The following is a 16,767-nucleotide window of genomic DNA, read 5'->3' as shown; positions in this document are numbered from 1 at the left end:
TGGAGGGTGTTAAAAACATATTGAAAGATGTAAGGGAAGCTTGATTCTTCTAATATTGAAAGATTGTTTTGAAAGTCCAAATGATTATGAGGCCTATGAAGGAAGATCTTGTCAATACCTTTTAAAACATTGACTGCCACACTAGAAAAAAATTTTTTTCCTTGGGCCATGGTGTTTTTTTAGGTCAAGAAAGATCAAGGGATATGTGAGTTATATTTGCTTTATGAGGTACTGTGCTGAAAACTAGCAAAAGCTAAAGAAAACTGACATGGCAGTTAATGTGTTAATAATTGTTGCTTCAAAAAACTTTACTAATATTTCAGGAACTATCTAAAAATACTAAATCATTGTTTATCCTAATAACACAATGTCAATAAATTGTTATCTACAGCACATGGATATCAATATTTTAGTAAAATTCAAGAAAATATAACAGCAGTACTCCCAAATTAACTTTTTAACAGAATGAAATCATTTCATTACCTAATTTTAACTTTTAGTACTAATGAATGTCACAAGAACAATGGAAAATAGATAGAAAATTTTCAAGTCAGATTTCTTGTTTTAAAAACATGTGCCCTAAACATTTTACGTTCCAAAGTGACGAAAGAATCATTTTCTCTCTGGCTAATTTAGGGTTTTGAGTTTTTAACACTGACTCAGAGGTTAGTGGTTATGGTTCCTCTTGCTTAAATTACATGGCAACTTGTTTCCTAGTGCAAAGATAAATCTTGATTTCACTAAAGTGAGAAATGAGGAGAGACCACACTAATTTGGAGGATTCGAATACTTCAAAATACATAACTATTCTTCTTCACTTGCTGATAATAAATCAAGCACAGCTACTTAATTATTAACAATATGTTTTCCAGTGGAAATGTCAGTCATTTCATAGTCATTTCACAGCATGCTTTTTGCCAGAATCATTAAAAATCAATTAGTTTTCATTAAAAAGTTATCATAAGGTATTCTATTCTCAAAATCAAGTCATTAATAGCTCAGTCTTAAAGTTTATTCTAAAACTTTAGTTCATCTAAAAATTGAAATATGTTGTCAAATAGTTATTATTTCTCCATGTTTTAAATTCTTTTTAAAGGCAATAAATATTTGTTATATTTACATTACTGAAATTATTTGGATATTTATATTATTCCAATGAATATGTATTTATAAAATCTTTTACCTGAAAACTTTATATTATTTCCTGCATTGGGCAGTATTCCAGATGAAATTGATATTTATTATACTAAAGCATCTGAGATTATGCATTAATATGTATGGTGTTTATCTATTGTATACAGTATAACTAAACCTGTCCTGCCTCATATATACAACAGAATTCCAGTTTATTTGTGAAATTACGTGACAGATTGACAGATCTTTTGAAGGGGGTACTTAGTCTGCAATCTCTATTAAAATTTGAAATTTATTATATGTAATTCAAATGAACATATTTTCAAAATAAGGCAATAATCAGTAATAAAATGTATTTACAACTCTAAAAATATATTCTTAGTAAAATTTAATATCATAGTGCCTATATGGCTATGCTATGTATTTATAAACCTCAACTTCAGTACTTACTTCGTGTCTAAGGATGAGTATCTTATAGGCTCTGTCATTTGCCAGTTGAGATTTTTCAGAGAAGAAAATACATCTTTGTATTTCGTTGACCCACTCAAACTTTCTTAATTTATCTGGATACCAATAACAACAAATCATAGACTGATAGTCTTTAAATTTAAAGGTGTTTTCTTTTGAAATTGTATGTAATTTCCAAGTACAAAGTTATCTAGGTTGGTATCACTTAAATGAAACATTTTGTGTATGATACAAAAAGGAGAAAATATGTATCTTTCTGTTAAATAACAGTATATTTCTTTGGGATTAATAATATTGCAATTGGTGAAAATTTCTAATATTTACCCTTAGATAAGAATAATCGATTTTTTAGATTTAAGTAAAAAATACTATTTTATGGAATAATAATGTTGTACATATAGTTTAATTATAAACCAAATTATTTCTTGTAAGAACTGTTTGCTGTCATCTTAGATTGAACTATATAGAGCTGGCATGTCCTACTCTTCCCTCCCCCAAATGACATAGTCTGGAAAGCAGTCGCATACAAAAGAGTAAAGGAGATCAAGATGAAATAAAAATAGCCTTATGTTCCTAAGGATGATTGCATCATCTGTCTGAAAAGTTTCCCTTTTTTTAAAGCTACTTTGTTAAACTTGCTTTAAAAAAGTCTTTTAGATGTTCAGTTCTACAAATTTGATATTATTATTCAGATTTAATCAACAGAGAACTGCTGATTTATGTATCATGTATTAGTCGAGGCCCAGTTGGGAGACAGAAACCACACAGTGATTTGGATATAGACCATTTTCTGGAGAGATTATTAACTTGAACAGTGCAGTGGAGTAATAACAGATTGGTTAGTAATAAGTAAAGAACTTGAAAATATAGAGCAATAGCAGATATAAGGAGTATCTATTATCTTCAGGGCTGAGACAAAGTGCTACAGGAAGAGATCCCAGGACTGAATGAAATCCAGTCTCCATGGAGACAGCACAGCTGAGGCTCACAGAATGGCAGAGAAGTCGCTATAGTGCTGCATTGGCAGCACATGCTGGAAATCTATCACCTAGGGTGCCAGAGCAAGCTTTGCATGGGGAAGCATCAAGCTGGAGGCACTCCACTACAAAACCATCTGACAGGATGTTGAGGAAACCTTCTGGCCATGGTGTGTGCTGACCTCTGTATATTCTAGCAATCATTCTCTGGGGAAGCCATCACACTGCAGAAGTACCGGAAGTCTGGAGCTGAGCAGGCTGCATATGCTGCAGGAGCCAGTCCTCTAGAAGGAAAAAGCAGACTTTGCTTGAGACACATTTAGTTTGTGCTCACTGGGGTTTCCTGATATCCACCTTAGGACACACTATGTGTAAGAGGCAGAAAGAAATCTCAGAGAACTCACCACCATGCTGTTCTTCTTTCCCCTGCTTAGTCTTCTGTTTTGTATATAATGTCTAGGTTTGTTAGCTGTACGTAGAGAATGACTAGAGAGAAAGAAATGAGTCTACTCCATCTATTAGCCTGGAAGTGGAAGTCTCCCTGCAAAGGTAGACCACCTGCATCTTAAACTATTTTTCTTTTCTCTAACCAGTCCTTTTTTGGCTCTTCGATTAGGGTATTTGGACGTTATTCTGTTTTGTAAAGTATATTTATGTTCTGGCACCTCCCCCCACCACACCCCTGTGTTCTTTTTTCTTCCTACTTCCTTTCTTCCCTTGTCCATTTCCTCCTTTTTATCTTCACTCTCCCTGTATCTTCTTTCCTTTTCCTTTCCTGCAGTCATATAATCTATTATGAATACATGATATTAAGAAGTAATCCAACAATAGACCATAGCATTCCATGCAGTCTTTTCCAAAGAGTTTGCCTCCATGTATATTTTAATTTAAAGTATAAAAATAACAAATTTTATACTTTATGGACAAAATTTATCTAAGCAGCTAATGTTTTGCCAATAAACACCGACAGTTTCTTTCATCAGAAATAATTTTATTATTTATTTTAAAGCAACTCAATGTAACTAGTAGCAAAAATGTTACATAGACAAAACAGAACCAAATCCCATAGGGCTACAAGGACTATTACTGACTTTATGTTTTATTTTCATGTGCAAGTATAATTAGTTTAAAAAGGCAACAGTTCATTAAAAGTCTTTTTTATAAGCATTTTTTTATTCTTTGAACATCAGATGGACTAATAAACTATCATTATTATAGCAAGCTGATATGAATTGTGTCAAATATTAAATTTGGACTAATAGTAATAGTCAAAAATAATTATTTTAAAATTTATGAAACAAAATTCTTAGCTAGATAGGAAATATAATTATGTCCTAGCTTAAAATCCTACTCTTGACACTGTCACAAAAATACTAAACTTCAGATCTGTGGGGAAATAAAGATTTGTAAAATCTGATGTTGTTCCTAAAAATAAATGTCATGGAATAAAAAAAAAAAATTCAAAGAAACATTATGCTGGACTGTAATAGTGAAACTATGAAACCAGGTCATTACATTCATTATTTCTCTCCTTTACCTGTATTAGTTCAATTCTGCTTTCAGTTTTAACAATTTATATGTAAACCCATGTTTGCCAAATACATTTCACATGTTTATAATGCATACACATATCTATGCATATAATCTTTGAGTTGTAAGGCATGCTCCCAGTTTTAAGTAATTTGTTATAAATTCTACGTCTCTGATCAAATATAGATTTTCTCTGTTCTAGGGGAAATTCTTGGTGCTCTTGTTCTAAAATGTGGATAGTGTACAATACTACAGAAAAGACATTTCATATTTTATAAGCCAAATTAAACATACAGTGGTTATGATCTTCAATATCTATAGATTTATTGAGAGAGCATTAGGCTATTTTAAAAGTTCCTGTTTTTATTTTGATTGAACTGCTTCATTATAAGGACAAAATATTGCTTTCTAGCCTTATGCGTCCTATTTTTTTTGTTGAACAAAACTTAATGTCAAATTCAAAAACAAAGGAAAATGCAAAATTAGAGGAAAATATTTTTAAAATTTGTCAATCTCTTATCCATAGGAATATTTTAACATATACTACGTATCGAGTCTCTTATGCTTTTGGGCCTGTATTTGTAGGAAAATAAAGCAATACAGCAAGGTGTTTGCAAAGAACAATTTATATTTAAATTTGTAACCATCAAACTTTTCATTAATTATACCAAATTTAAAGGATAATTCTGTATTTTTGTTTTATGCTTTTCTCTTACAGTGTTAAAATGTATTCCTATAGACAATTTTTCAAAATTAACGCAAATTATTAACACACCATTTTTGGAGTGTGATTATTTTAATATTAAAGACATAAGAAGGACTTTAAACTTCTTGAAATATCTTATTTTCCATAAAAGGCATAAGTTTTCTTTTGTCAATTTTAAAGTAGTTTCCTAATGAAATTACTATATAGATAGATGAAAAATGTTATAACTCAAAATTTTAATGAAAATTACTTTATATTTCAAGAAACCCAGTCAGTATTTCAGTTCTGGGATTAAAATTAAGTCAACAAATCTGTACTGAGTATTTTCTGTGTGCTAGGCATTGTGCTATGCACTGTTCTTGGCATAAAATGTGCTAACATAAAGTTACCAAGCAACTCTGGTACGTAATATTTCTTTTTGTTTATATATTAGTTTCTTCAGCGTACTAAAACATGCTATGAAAGTCTCAAATTCTAAAATGAATGTGATTGTGATGTATAAAAAGCAGATAAAAAAGGTTAAAATGACTTAATGATTTGTATTCTAATGCAAACTATGATTATTACACAAAAGTCAGCCATACAAGTTTGTTGGTCAGTCTCTATGGAGAGAAGCCTAGACATTTAGGATGAGCTGAATTTTATAAAATAACCAAAAAAAGAAAACACAATACGACATTTAATTTTGAAGGGGAGCAGCAATCTCCTATGTCCATCATGATGCACCAAATAGAGTTTAGTCTGCTTTCATAAAACCTTAATACTTTTAAATATCAGCTTTATATGGTTTGGCTTATTATAAAACAAAAATCATATTCAAATTTTTATGTTTTAATTTAGGTTTTCAAAATCATCTCGTATCTTTCAAATATTATGTGGGGAAGTACCAATAAGTAGAACATTAAGATTCAAAATGAGATCTATTTCTAAGCGATTAGATTATGCTTTTAAATATGAGAGAATTTAATATATTCCAATCTGGTTTCTTTCATGCCAGTAACACTTTTATTGTAACAAGCAAGATCCTTGTAAGAAAAAAAAATTGAGTCTCTTATTTCTTTCTTGTCAAAGCTGTGTTTCCTCCCGAGAGTCTTGACCAGAGACGTTGCAGATGCTGTTTCTTCTACTAGGTTCACTGTTTGGAAGGTATGCCAGTGGATCTGGTCGGATTAAGTACCTAATAACAGAAAACAAAGCGAATAATTGTGTAATAGTAAATAAAGGCAACCTTAACCCAAACTGATGCTTTACATCATCTAGTTGGCCTGTAGAACTTTGCAGGGTTTCTTTATAATACCATTTGTATACCTAAGAAGCTTATGATGATGAACGCTGATGAATCAAGCATCCTTATTTTTTAATTGTGTCAGCACCTCCATGTTATAAAGTATGAGTTTGAGTTTTTTTTGTTTTTTTTTTTGTAAAATATGGAACGCTTCACGAATTTGCGTGTCATCCTTGCGCAGGGGCCATGCTAATCTTCTCTGTATCGTTCCAATTTTAGTATATGTGCTGCGGAAGCTAGCACTAAAGTATGAGTTTTTTTATTTATTTCAGTATTTTGTTCCTTCATCATTTCTTACTCTGGCCATTTATTTAACCAGAGATAACTGCATTCTAGCCATGATTTTTTTCATTACTTAAATGTTATTAATCTTACTTTTACATTCATAAAATTACAAATGTGAAGTAAGTAATGTCTACAGTCTTTTCAATATAAATATTTTATGACTTTGTAAATTGATGATTTGATAAATGTTATGATGAATAGTATGCATAAATCATGTTTTAATTAGCTGGAAATGATTCACCTAAAATTCAGGTTATGGTATAGTAATAGATAACACTAAAAGTATGAAAAATAATTCTTAGTTCTACTAGTATATAAAAAAAAAATTCATCTACCAAACTCAAGTATTTCATTAATGTTAGAATGTGTTTTAAGAGAGACATTTGGGACACTGTGGTGTGTGCCTTCAGTCTCAGAAACTCATGAGGCTGAAGTGGGAGAATGGCTTGAGCCCAGGAGTGTGAGGCCAGCCCAGGCAACATGCGAGAACACTGGCTCAAACAATAAGTAACAAAACAAGAGAGAAATTTTACTTCTGTCAGGCAATGCATGGCAGTTTCTTTGCACTGGACTGTATTGCACTTCACAGAGAGTGCATTTTTTTAACAAGTACAAGGTTTGTGGCAATCTTGTGTTGAACAAGCTTATCAGTGCCATTTTTCAAGAGCACGTGCTATGTGTTTCTTGGACTTTTGTTGATTCTTGCAATATTTTGAACTTTTTCTTTATTGTTGTAACCGTTACGGTGATCTGTGATCACTGGTCTTTGCTGTTGCTATCACAATGATTTTGGGGTGCCATGAACAACACTCATTAAAAGAACAAATTTAATTAACTAATGTTGTATGTGCTCTCTGCTCCACACACTAGCTATTCCCATCTCTCTCCTTCTCCTTGAGCTTCAAGACACAATGATATTGAAATGAAGCCAATTCATAATCCTATAGTGGCTTCTAAGCATTCAAGTGAAGGGGACAATTGCACGTCTTTCACATTAAATAGAAAGAAATGATTAAACTTAGTGAGGATGGTGTTGTGGATGGCATGTTAAAAGCTAAGATAGATCAGAGGTGAGGCCTTTTGTGCCAGTTAGCCAAGTTGTGAATGCAAAGGAAAAATTCTGAAGGAAATTGAAAACTGTGTCAGTAACACACAAGTGATAAAGTGGTGAAATAACATTATTACTGATATCAAGAAAGTTACAGTGGTCTGTATAGATTATCAAACCAGCTGCAACATTCTCTTAAGCCAAAGCCTAACTCAGAGCAAGGTCTTCAATTCTCTGAAAGCTGAGAGAGGTGAGAAAGCTGTGGAAGAAAAGCTGGAGCCAGCAAAGGCTGGTTCCTGAGAATTAAGGAAGTCATTCCATAACAAAAAAAGGACAAGGTGAAGCTGCAAGTGCTGATATAAAAGCTGCAGCCAAGTTCTTCAGAAGATCTAGCTAAGATCATTGATGAAGGTGGCTACAGTAAATGACACAGATTTTCAAAGTAGATGAAACAGCCTTCTATGGGAAGATGTCAACTAGGACTTTCACAGCAAGAGAAGTCAAGGTCTTGCTTTAAAGCTTCAAAGGACAGGCTGACTCTCTTGGGAGAAGTTGATTTAACTAGTGACTTTAAATTGAAGCTTGAAGCTGAACAACAATTTCTCATTTATCATTAGAAAATCCCAAAAACTTTAGGGAATTTATGCTAAATCTACTCTATTTTTTAACAAGGAATAGCAAAGCCTGGATGATAACACGTCTGTTTATAGTATGACTTTATAGTATGTTCCCTTTTCTATGAAAACCACTGCTCAGGAAAAATAATATTTCAAAACATTACCAATCATTAATGATGCTCCTGGTCACCTAAGAGCTCTGATGGAAACAGACAAGGAGATGAATATTGCTATCATGCCTACTAACACGACATCCATTCTGCAGCCCATGGATCAAGGAGTTTTTGACTTTTATGTCTTATTATTTAAGAAATAAATTTTGTAAGGCAATAGCTTCCACAAATAGTGATGCCTATTGGATCTGGGCAAAGGAAATTGAGTGTTCTAGAAATAATTCACCATATTGGATGCCACTTAGAACATTTGTTATTCATGGGCAGAGGTCAAAATTTCAACATTAGCAGGAGTGCAGAAGATGTTGATTCCAACAACACTCCTGGATGACTTTGAGGAACTCAAGAGTTCAGTGGAGAAAGTTAACTTCAGATAGAGTGAAAATAACTACAGAATCGTAGTTGGAATTGGAGGCTGCAGATGTGACTGAATTGCAGCAATCTCAGAGTAAAACCTGAATTGAGGAGTTGCTTCTTAAGGATGAGCAAGGAAATAGTTTCTTGAAATGTCATCTTCTCCTGGAGAAGATGCTGTGAATATTGTTGAAATGGCAACAAAGGATGTAAAATATTACAGTAGGAAAGGTTGAGAGGATTTACTCCAATTTTGAAAGAAATTCTACTATTGGTAAAATGGTATCAAACAACATGTAACACTTCAGAGAAATCTTTCATGAAAAGAAGAATCAATGTGACAAACTTCATTGTTTTCTTATTTTAAGAAATTTCCACAGCCATCTCAACCTTCAGCAATCACCACCCCAATCACAAACCAGCCATCAACGTTGAAGTAAGACTCTCCATCAGCAAAAAGATTATGACTCCTTAAAGGCTCGGATGGTAACAATAGTATACTTTTTGAGTAAGATATGTAAATTATCTTTGTATACATAATGGTATTGCACACGTAATAGGCTACAGTATAGTGTAAAAGTGACTTCTATGTACTGGGAAGACGAAAACTTTATGTGATTCACTTTATTGTAATAATCACTTTCTTTTGATTGTGGTGGTCTGGAACTGAGCCTGCTGTATCTCTGAGGTATGTCTGTGTATTTTCAGTGTCCACTTCTTGAGCACCTGCAGGACACTATGCTAACACCTGGGAATACAAAAAAATCACATTGCATGACCCTTGTCATGCAAAACATTAGAGTATAATTTTATGAAACAGATATAAAGAAGAAAAGACATTCCAAGCATCACACAAAGGGAAAAATGAAAAAGAAGGTTACAGAATACGTTATTGAGAAGGTCAAGATAACTTATCTCTCCAAGATGGAGAGCAGAGAAACAGGAAATGATCCCAGCCTTGGACAGTAAAGGGGTGGGGGGCGCAGAGGAGAGATGTTCCGGATATGAACAGAAAATGAGTTGAATGGGAAATAATAGTGAGAATGAAAGGTAGAAAACAGGTTGAGGAAGGACCTTAAGTTTCAGGATTAGTAGTTGTAATTTCTGCTCCAAAGGCAGTAGGAAGCCACTGAAGGTTTGGAGGAGACAGAAAGTTAGTAAATGCATGCAATCCAACTAAGAAAGTCTTGTTGCAGGTGCAAATGAAAGCAGCATTTCATACTTCTGTAATAATTTTAGGAGGAAGTACATAAAATGAGTGGAGAAACTAATTTAAAGGTGAGAACTCTAATAAAGGCATACTTTTCCTCTTAACAACTAAAGGGGTAATTTTCATAAAATATATTCCATAATGAAAATGAGAAAAGGCAATTTCAAACACTACAGACTATTTTCTTTGATCAAATAAAAGTGAGATTAGTGTCCCTGGATCTATTAACTGCATTTTGCCATCTGACACACACTGCTTTATAATTACTTTAAATATCAATAGCATTGTAGATCGATCAGGAAAATTGAATCATGCACATTAAACTTTTTAATACCATTTCATCTAGTAATTTATTGTTCTTTGAATCAAATTAATGTTTCTTCTTTATTTAAAATTAGCTTTTGAAAGTGAATTTTTAGAAAAACATAAAAGGTACCAGTGTAATCCATTATCCCCTGACTTAATTTATGCAGGGGCAAAAGTTCCTTTTCTTATTATTATCACTACTAAACCTATAAATCCAATAGAGCAGATTTCTTAAGCTGTATTTTTATACACACCTTGTCATGATAGGCATTGTTTTCCTGATAATTTATCATTGCTTCAGTTCTACTAAAATTCAATTATCTCAATGCCACAAATATAGATCAATGCAATGATGTGATTAAGGGAGTTTGTTTTTAATAGCAGTCAAGATGATGTTTTAGCTTAAACTACAGAAAAATGAGTATACAAAAGGCAGAAAAGTCTCTGAAAAGGTATTTCACTTATGCACATTGTAATTACATATGTTATTCATAAGTTTAAAACACTGAAAATTATTTGAAATTATAAACGTGCATATGTGATGGCAGGACACGCTCATGGACTCAAAAGGTTAACAGTGTCTTCTTTGAACCTCTGTCAAAAGTCATTATGGAAAATAATTTTATTAAGCTCAAGAAATGTAATAGATAACAAGATACAAATAAGGTAAGCAGACGTGGTCAAATTCTGTATAACTGATGCAATTATAATTCCTTGAATAGAAAGAATAAGAAGATTGAATTAATAGGAGTAAGTTAGAGAATTAATTTGCCTATATTTATGGGTTTAAAGGAAGAAGATGTGTAAACATGGTTACTGGGGGAGGGGGTGGAATTTGTTTTATTATAGTCATATACCACATGAAGGCTCCCTGATGGGTAAATTAGAAACCAGATGCATCATAAATAAGGTATTTTCTTCCAAGGTCCTCTATAAATTCAACATTGCCACTGGATACAATTTTTGACGATGCCTTACTAGCTACATGATCACTCACCTGATTCCTCAATGCACTTGTTACCAGTATTACAACCAGTATTATCAAATGGTAAAATTTAGCATTAATATACTTGCCAATTGTATCTTAATTGCATTTTAGAAATCTCTTCATACTTATTTGAGGTCAAAATTACTACTGCTGCTTGCCTGTTCTTGGTAAGTTTTTCAAACACATTGATGTTTCTGCCCTAAAACCAAACGCTGCTCAAAAGTGCAACATTCATGCTTCTACCCTTTGTTCAATATTCATGTTCTTTTCTTCTTTATTCATATCTTTTTTTTTTTTTTTTTTGTAGAGACAGAGTCTCACTTTATGGCCCTTGGTAGAGTGCCGTAGCCTCACACAGCTCACAGCAACCTCCAACTCCTGGGCTTAAGCGATTCTCTTGCCTCAGCCTCCCGAGTAGCTGGGACTACAGGTGCCCGCCACAGCACCCGGCTATTTTTTGGTTGCAGTTTGGCTGGGGCTGGGTTTGAACCCGCCACCCTCGGTATATGGGGCCAGCGCCTTACCGACTGAGCCATGGCGCCACCCCTTTATTCATATCTTAACACCCATGGAAGCTTTTGGACCTTTGGCATTTGTTCCACATCAGTAGCATAATTTGGAATTAGCTACCTTGGATGAGCATCCCTTTATCTAGCCCAGGACAGAATCACATACATAAAGAGTCTGTTATTGTTAGAAATGTCTTTTTAGGCCTACACCAATGACAGACAAAGTACCCTTTCTAAAATACTGCTTGCTACTTACTTGCTCTGTAGGTCTAAGTGTTGTCCATCATCTATAAGAGCAAATTTCAAATCCCTTTTGACATTCAGGCCCCTTCTATAGGTAGGTCTGGATTTGTGCTTTCAATATTGTTTACTTACCAACAAAAATGCTAGAAATACAAGCTTCTACTCTGGTCAAACTGTCAGCAGAAACGCTTTATGTAATTCTCTTGCAGATTGTTCTCTCAAACCATTCTTCCCATCCTTTGCTTTACACTAACACAAACTCGATCTATTCCCCCTTTAGTATCTAGCTTAAGTCTTGCATCCATTAATTATTTTAACTCACAATACCATCTTGCTCTATGAATTTTAATATCACTTTTTGTCTCGCTCAATTGATAAATGCAATAGTGACAATGTCATATATTGTTATTAATTTTTCATACAAATTATATTTTGTTAACTAGAATATAAGGACTTCGAAGACAGTGGAAACATCTTAGTCTTCTCTATTTCACATCTTTAGGGCAGGTCTATTACAATTGTACGTGCTCAATGCATATTTTTCAATGACTCACATTACTCCCATAGACCTTTTCCTAATAGATGTTTTGAGCTATTTTACTTTGGGTTTTAGGAACCTTAAGGTATTTAGAATTAGATACTGTGGGATATTTTAGGTTTTTTTCTGAAATTTTCTTACTATTTTACATATTTTTCTTATTTCACCAATTATATATTATTTCACAAAATACAAAATTCATGCTTTTATTTGTTTATTTTGTACCCTTCTTTTAAATAATTCTACATTCTTAATATTATTACACACAAAATATCAAAGACATTCAAGTATCAAAAATTAGATATAGACTATTAAGCACAAAAATAAGGGGCTAAAATGGTAGAAATAAAAATGGAAAGCTTAATTAGTTTTCTAAAAATACATGCTTTATGTGAGATAAAAGATCTACTTACACAACATCATTCACCTCTATTCTGGTGTCTGGAGATGGGTTAATTAGGATGTAGGAAAGGGTACTTTGATGATCATTCATTTCATCTAGAAGATAAATAAATCCCAAATTAGTTATATTACTTACAGAAAGTTATTGGAATCATTGTAAAACAGCTTTAATTTGTAACCATATAACTTTTGAACAAGATCTTGCTATGGTTTTTTACACAGCATGGTTGTGTGAATAAGTTTCGCTATTTTCAAATTACTGTCACCAAAAAGATCTGCAAGGTATCTACGTTTTGCTCCAATAAATGGCAAAAATAAACTATAACCACAGGAATATTCTGCCCTCTATGCTAACACGCTGAAAAGCATTTTTTTTTTTTTTTTTGCTGGGGCCAGGTTTGAACACACCACCTCTGGTATATGGAGCCAGCACCCTACTTCTTTGAACCACAGGCACCGCACTGAAAAAGTATTTCTTTTCTTATTTTTTTTTTTTGTAGAGACAGAGTCTCACTTTATGGCCCTCGGTAGAGTGCCGTGGCCTCACACAGCTCACAGCAACCTCCAACTCCGGGGCTTAAGTGATTCTCTTGCCTCAGCCTCCCAAGTAGCTGGGACTACAGGCGCCCGCCACAACGCCCAGCTATTTTTTTTTTTTTTTGGTTGCAGTTTGGCCGGGGCCAGGTTTGAACCTGCCACCCTCTGTATATGGGGCCGGCGCCCTACCGTCTGAGCCACAGGTGCCACCCTGTATTTCTATTAAAGAAATGACTGGACAAGATCTTTACTTGATTTACTATGCCTTATTAATTATAATAAATAATTGTGGTAACAGGAGGAATCACACTACCAGACCTCAGACTTTACTACAAATCGATAGTGATCAAAACAGCATGGTATTGGCACAAAAACAGAGAAGTAGATATCTGGAATAGAATAGAGAACCAAGAGATGAATCCAGCTACTTACCGCTATTTGATTTTTGACAAGCCAATTAAAAACATTCAGTGGGGAAAAGATTCCCTATTTAACAAATGGTGCTGGGTGAACTGGCTGGCAACCTGCAGAAGACTGAAATTGGACCCACACCTTTCACCATTAACGAAGATAGACTCTCATTGGATTAAAGATTTAAACTTAAGACATGAAACTATAAAAATACTAGAGGAGAATGCAGGGAAAACCCTTGAAGAAATTGGTCTGGGTGAGTATTTCATGAGGAGAACCCCCCGGGCAATTGAAGCAGCTTCAAAAATACACTACTGGGACTTGATCAAACTAAAAAGCTTCTGCACAGCTAAGAACACAGTAAGCAGAGCAAGCAGACAGCCCTCAGAATGGGAGAAGATATTTGCAGGGTATAACTCTGACAAAGGTTTAATAACCAGAATCCACAGAGAACTCAAATGCATCAGCAAGAAAAAAACAAGGGATCCCATCGCAGGCTGGGCAAGGGATTTGAAGAGAAACTTCTCTGAAGAAGACAGGCGCACGGCCTTCAGACATATGAAAAAATGCTCATCATCTTTAATCATCAGAGAAATGCAAATCAAAACTACTTTGAGATATCATCTAACTCCAATGAGACTAGCCTATATCACAAAATCTCAAGACCAGAGATGTTGGCGTGGATGCGGAGAAAAGGGAACACTTCTGCACTGCTGGTGGGAATGCAAATTAATACATTCCTTTTGGAAAGATATATGGAGAACACTCAGAGATCTAAAAATAGATCTGCCATTCAATCCTGTAATTCCTCTGCTGGGCATATACCCAGAAGACCAAAAATCACAACATAACAAAGATATTTGTACCAGAATGTTTATTGCAGCCCAATTCATAATAGCTAAGTCATGGAAAAAGCCCAAGTGCCCATCGATCCACGAATGGATTAATAAATTGTGGTATATGTATACCATGGAATACTATGCAGCCTTAAAGAAAGATGGAGACTTTACCTCTTTCATGTTTACATGGATGGAGCTGGAACATATTCTTCTTAGTAAAGTATCCCAAGAATGGAAGAAAAAATACCCAATGTACACAGCCCTACTATGAAACTAATTTGGGACTCTCACATGAAAGCTATAACCCAGCTACAACTTAACAATAGGGGGAAGTGGGGAAGGGGGGGTGGGTAGAGGGAGGGGAATCGGTGGGATCACACCTGTGGTGCATATTACAGGAGTATTTGCGAAACTTGGTAAATGTAGAATGTAAATGTTTTGGCACAGTAACTGAGATAACGCCGGAAAGGCTATGTTAACCACTGTGATAAAAATGTGTCAAATGGTTTATGAAGTGAGTGTATGATGCCCCATAATCATATCATTGTATACAGTTATGATTTAATAAAAAAATTAAAAAAAAATAATTGTGGTTATAGACTGCTACTCAAGAAAAGAATATTCACACAGAGAATTCGTGAAAAATCATCAAATAACATTGTATTTGAATGTAATTTGAATGACTACAGGATAGTCATATGTCTAAAAAACTTGAAGACCTTACTTGGTTGATTTCACTACATGATACGGCTGATTTAAACCACCATAATGTTTTTGCAGAATGCAAAGAATCCTGTGGAACAGAACTTAATCAAAAGTTTTAAGGGAAGTGTACTACTGAATCATTTGTTTTTCTTCTAAAACAATATATATTTGTAAAATAAATGGCAGTGTCCTTTAAATTTTGTTAGTTCACTCTAAAGACATCTTGAGGTTACATATTGGGGAGATGACTTGGCATTATTCAGAGCACTGAAAAAAAAAAAACAGCCAACAGCTTTGGGGTGTCCATTTTTTATATTTCAAAGTTATCAGAAAATGTAAATAAAAAGCCATATGGATATATACTTCAATAAAGATAGTTCCATCTAAGGATAAAGTTTTTAGTGTGTGAAAATCCTCTCAAAAATCCCATTCTAAAGCCATAACACTTGTCTAGCTATTTCACCTAAACCTCAAGGAAGAACTAATTTTGTAGTTTCATACAAAATCTAAAAATAAATACCATGTCAACAGAGATACCAATTCTCAAGTAACTGTATTTTATTAAAAGATTTTTAAGGTCAGCATAGTTTACCCTGATAAAGAGTTTTGGGCACTGGAATATATATTATTTTCATAAAATAACATTGACCAGTATGTTCATCTGACTAGAAAATTGTCACTTTAGTGTGAATGACAGTGTTTTCAGCTATGGTTTCCAGTTGACATGAATGCCTATAAATAAAAATCGTAATCTTACAATGCAGATCAATAGCAAAATAACTAAACTTGCCATGAGTTTTTCAGTGAAACTATTATAAACAGAAGCTCATTAAATTAATATCCAAATAAAGGAATATATCCAGTTACACATCTCAGGATAGAGATAAGGAATTATACTGTGCCATAGAATTAGTATCCAGAATGAAATAGAGAATATTTTGTGAAATTTGAATTTTATAGAAACAATTAATGATTTGGGGCATAAATAAGTTCCAAATATTATAGGTGAAATACTAAAAGTTATTTGTTGTTTATCTGAAATTCAGATTCCATTGGGAATTCTGTGTTTTTGTTTACTAAATCTGGCAATAATACATTGGGATAGACAGCTAAATCAACTAGCTGCAGCTTGGAATTCCAATGAGTATAAAATGATGCTGATTCCAAATAAGATATGATTCCAGCTCAAAACATTTTCACTGGCAGGAGATTACCAGGATCATGTATCTATATAAAAAACAAATTTGATTCATGTGTGCTTTTTGAGAAATTTTCCCCTAGTATGAATTTCTACAACTGCTATACAAAGAAACAGATGTTGATAAGGCATTGTGTACTGTAGACTAAATCATCATACTCTGAAATGTGGTAAGTCTACTTGAAAATATTTATCTCATTTGGCTATGCATAACTCCATTTTTTGTTCAAACAATGACATTAAGAACTGCGATACAGGAAAATGATTCAACAGATAACTTCACAGTTAATATTTATACTCAAAC

The 16,767-nt window shown here is 33.7% G+C and overlaps 1 protein-coding gene and 1 non-coding gene across 4 annotated transcripts in view; both read right to left on the bottom strand.

Moving 5' to 3' along the window:
• Positions 1-3,555: 3,555 nt before the first annotated feature.
• KCNT2 (potassium sodium-activated channel subfamily T member 2) overlaps positions 3,556-16,767 on the bottom strand; it is a 399,505-nt gene continuing 386,293 nt past the window's right edge. For 2 of the 3 annotated variants that reach the window (XM_053607648.1, XM_053607649.1), the window contains 2 exons: positions 12,785-12,869; positions 3,556-5,992 (listed from right to left, as the gene is read on the bottom strand). In XM_053607648.1, coding sequence (XP_053463623.1) covers positions 5,881-5,992; positions 12,785-12,869 — 197 coding nt within the window. In that variant the 3' untranslated portion in view covers positions 3,556-5,880. Of the gene's footprint in view, positions 5,993-12,784; positions 12,870-16,767 lie in introns of those variants that run through there. The other variant, XM_053607650.1, reaches the window with a different exon arrangement.
• LOC128597783 (U6 spliceosomal RNA) lies at positions 6,237-6,343 on the bottom strand. Its single transcript, XR_008383343.1, has one exon. It is a non-coding gene; the product is annotated as a U6 spliceosomal RNA (small nuclear RNA).

The sequence above is a fragment of the Nycticebus coucang genome, chromosome 10 (genome assembly GCF_027406575.1).
Source record: "Nycticebus coucang isolate mNycCou1 chromosome 10, mNycCou1.pri, whole genome shotgun sequence".
Lineage (NCBI taxonomy): Eukaryota > Metazoa > Chordata > Mammalia > Primates > Lorisidae > Nycticebus > Nycticebus coucang.
Note: the sequence above shows the minus strand (reverse complement) of the source record. Positions and strands in the feature narration are given on the sequence as shown.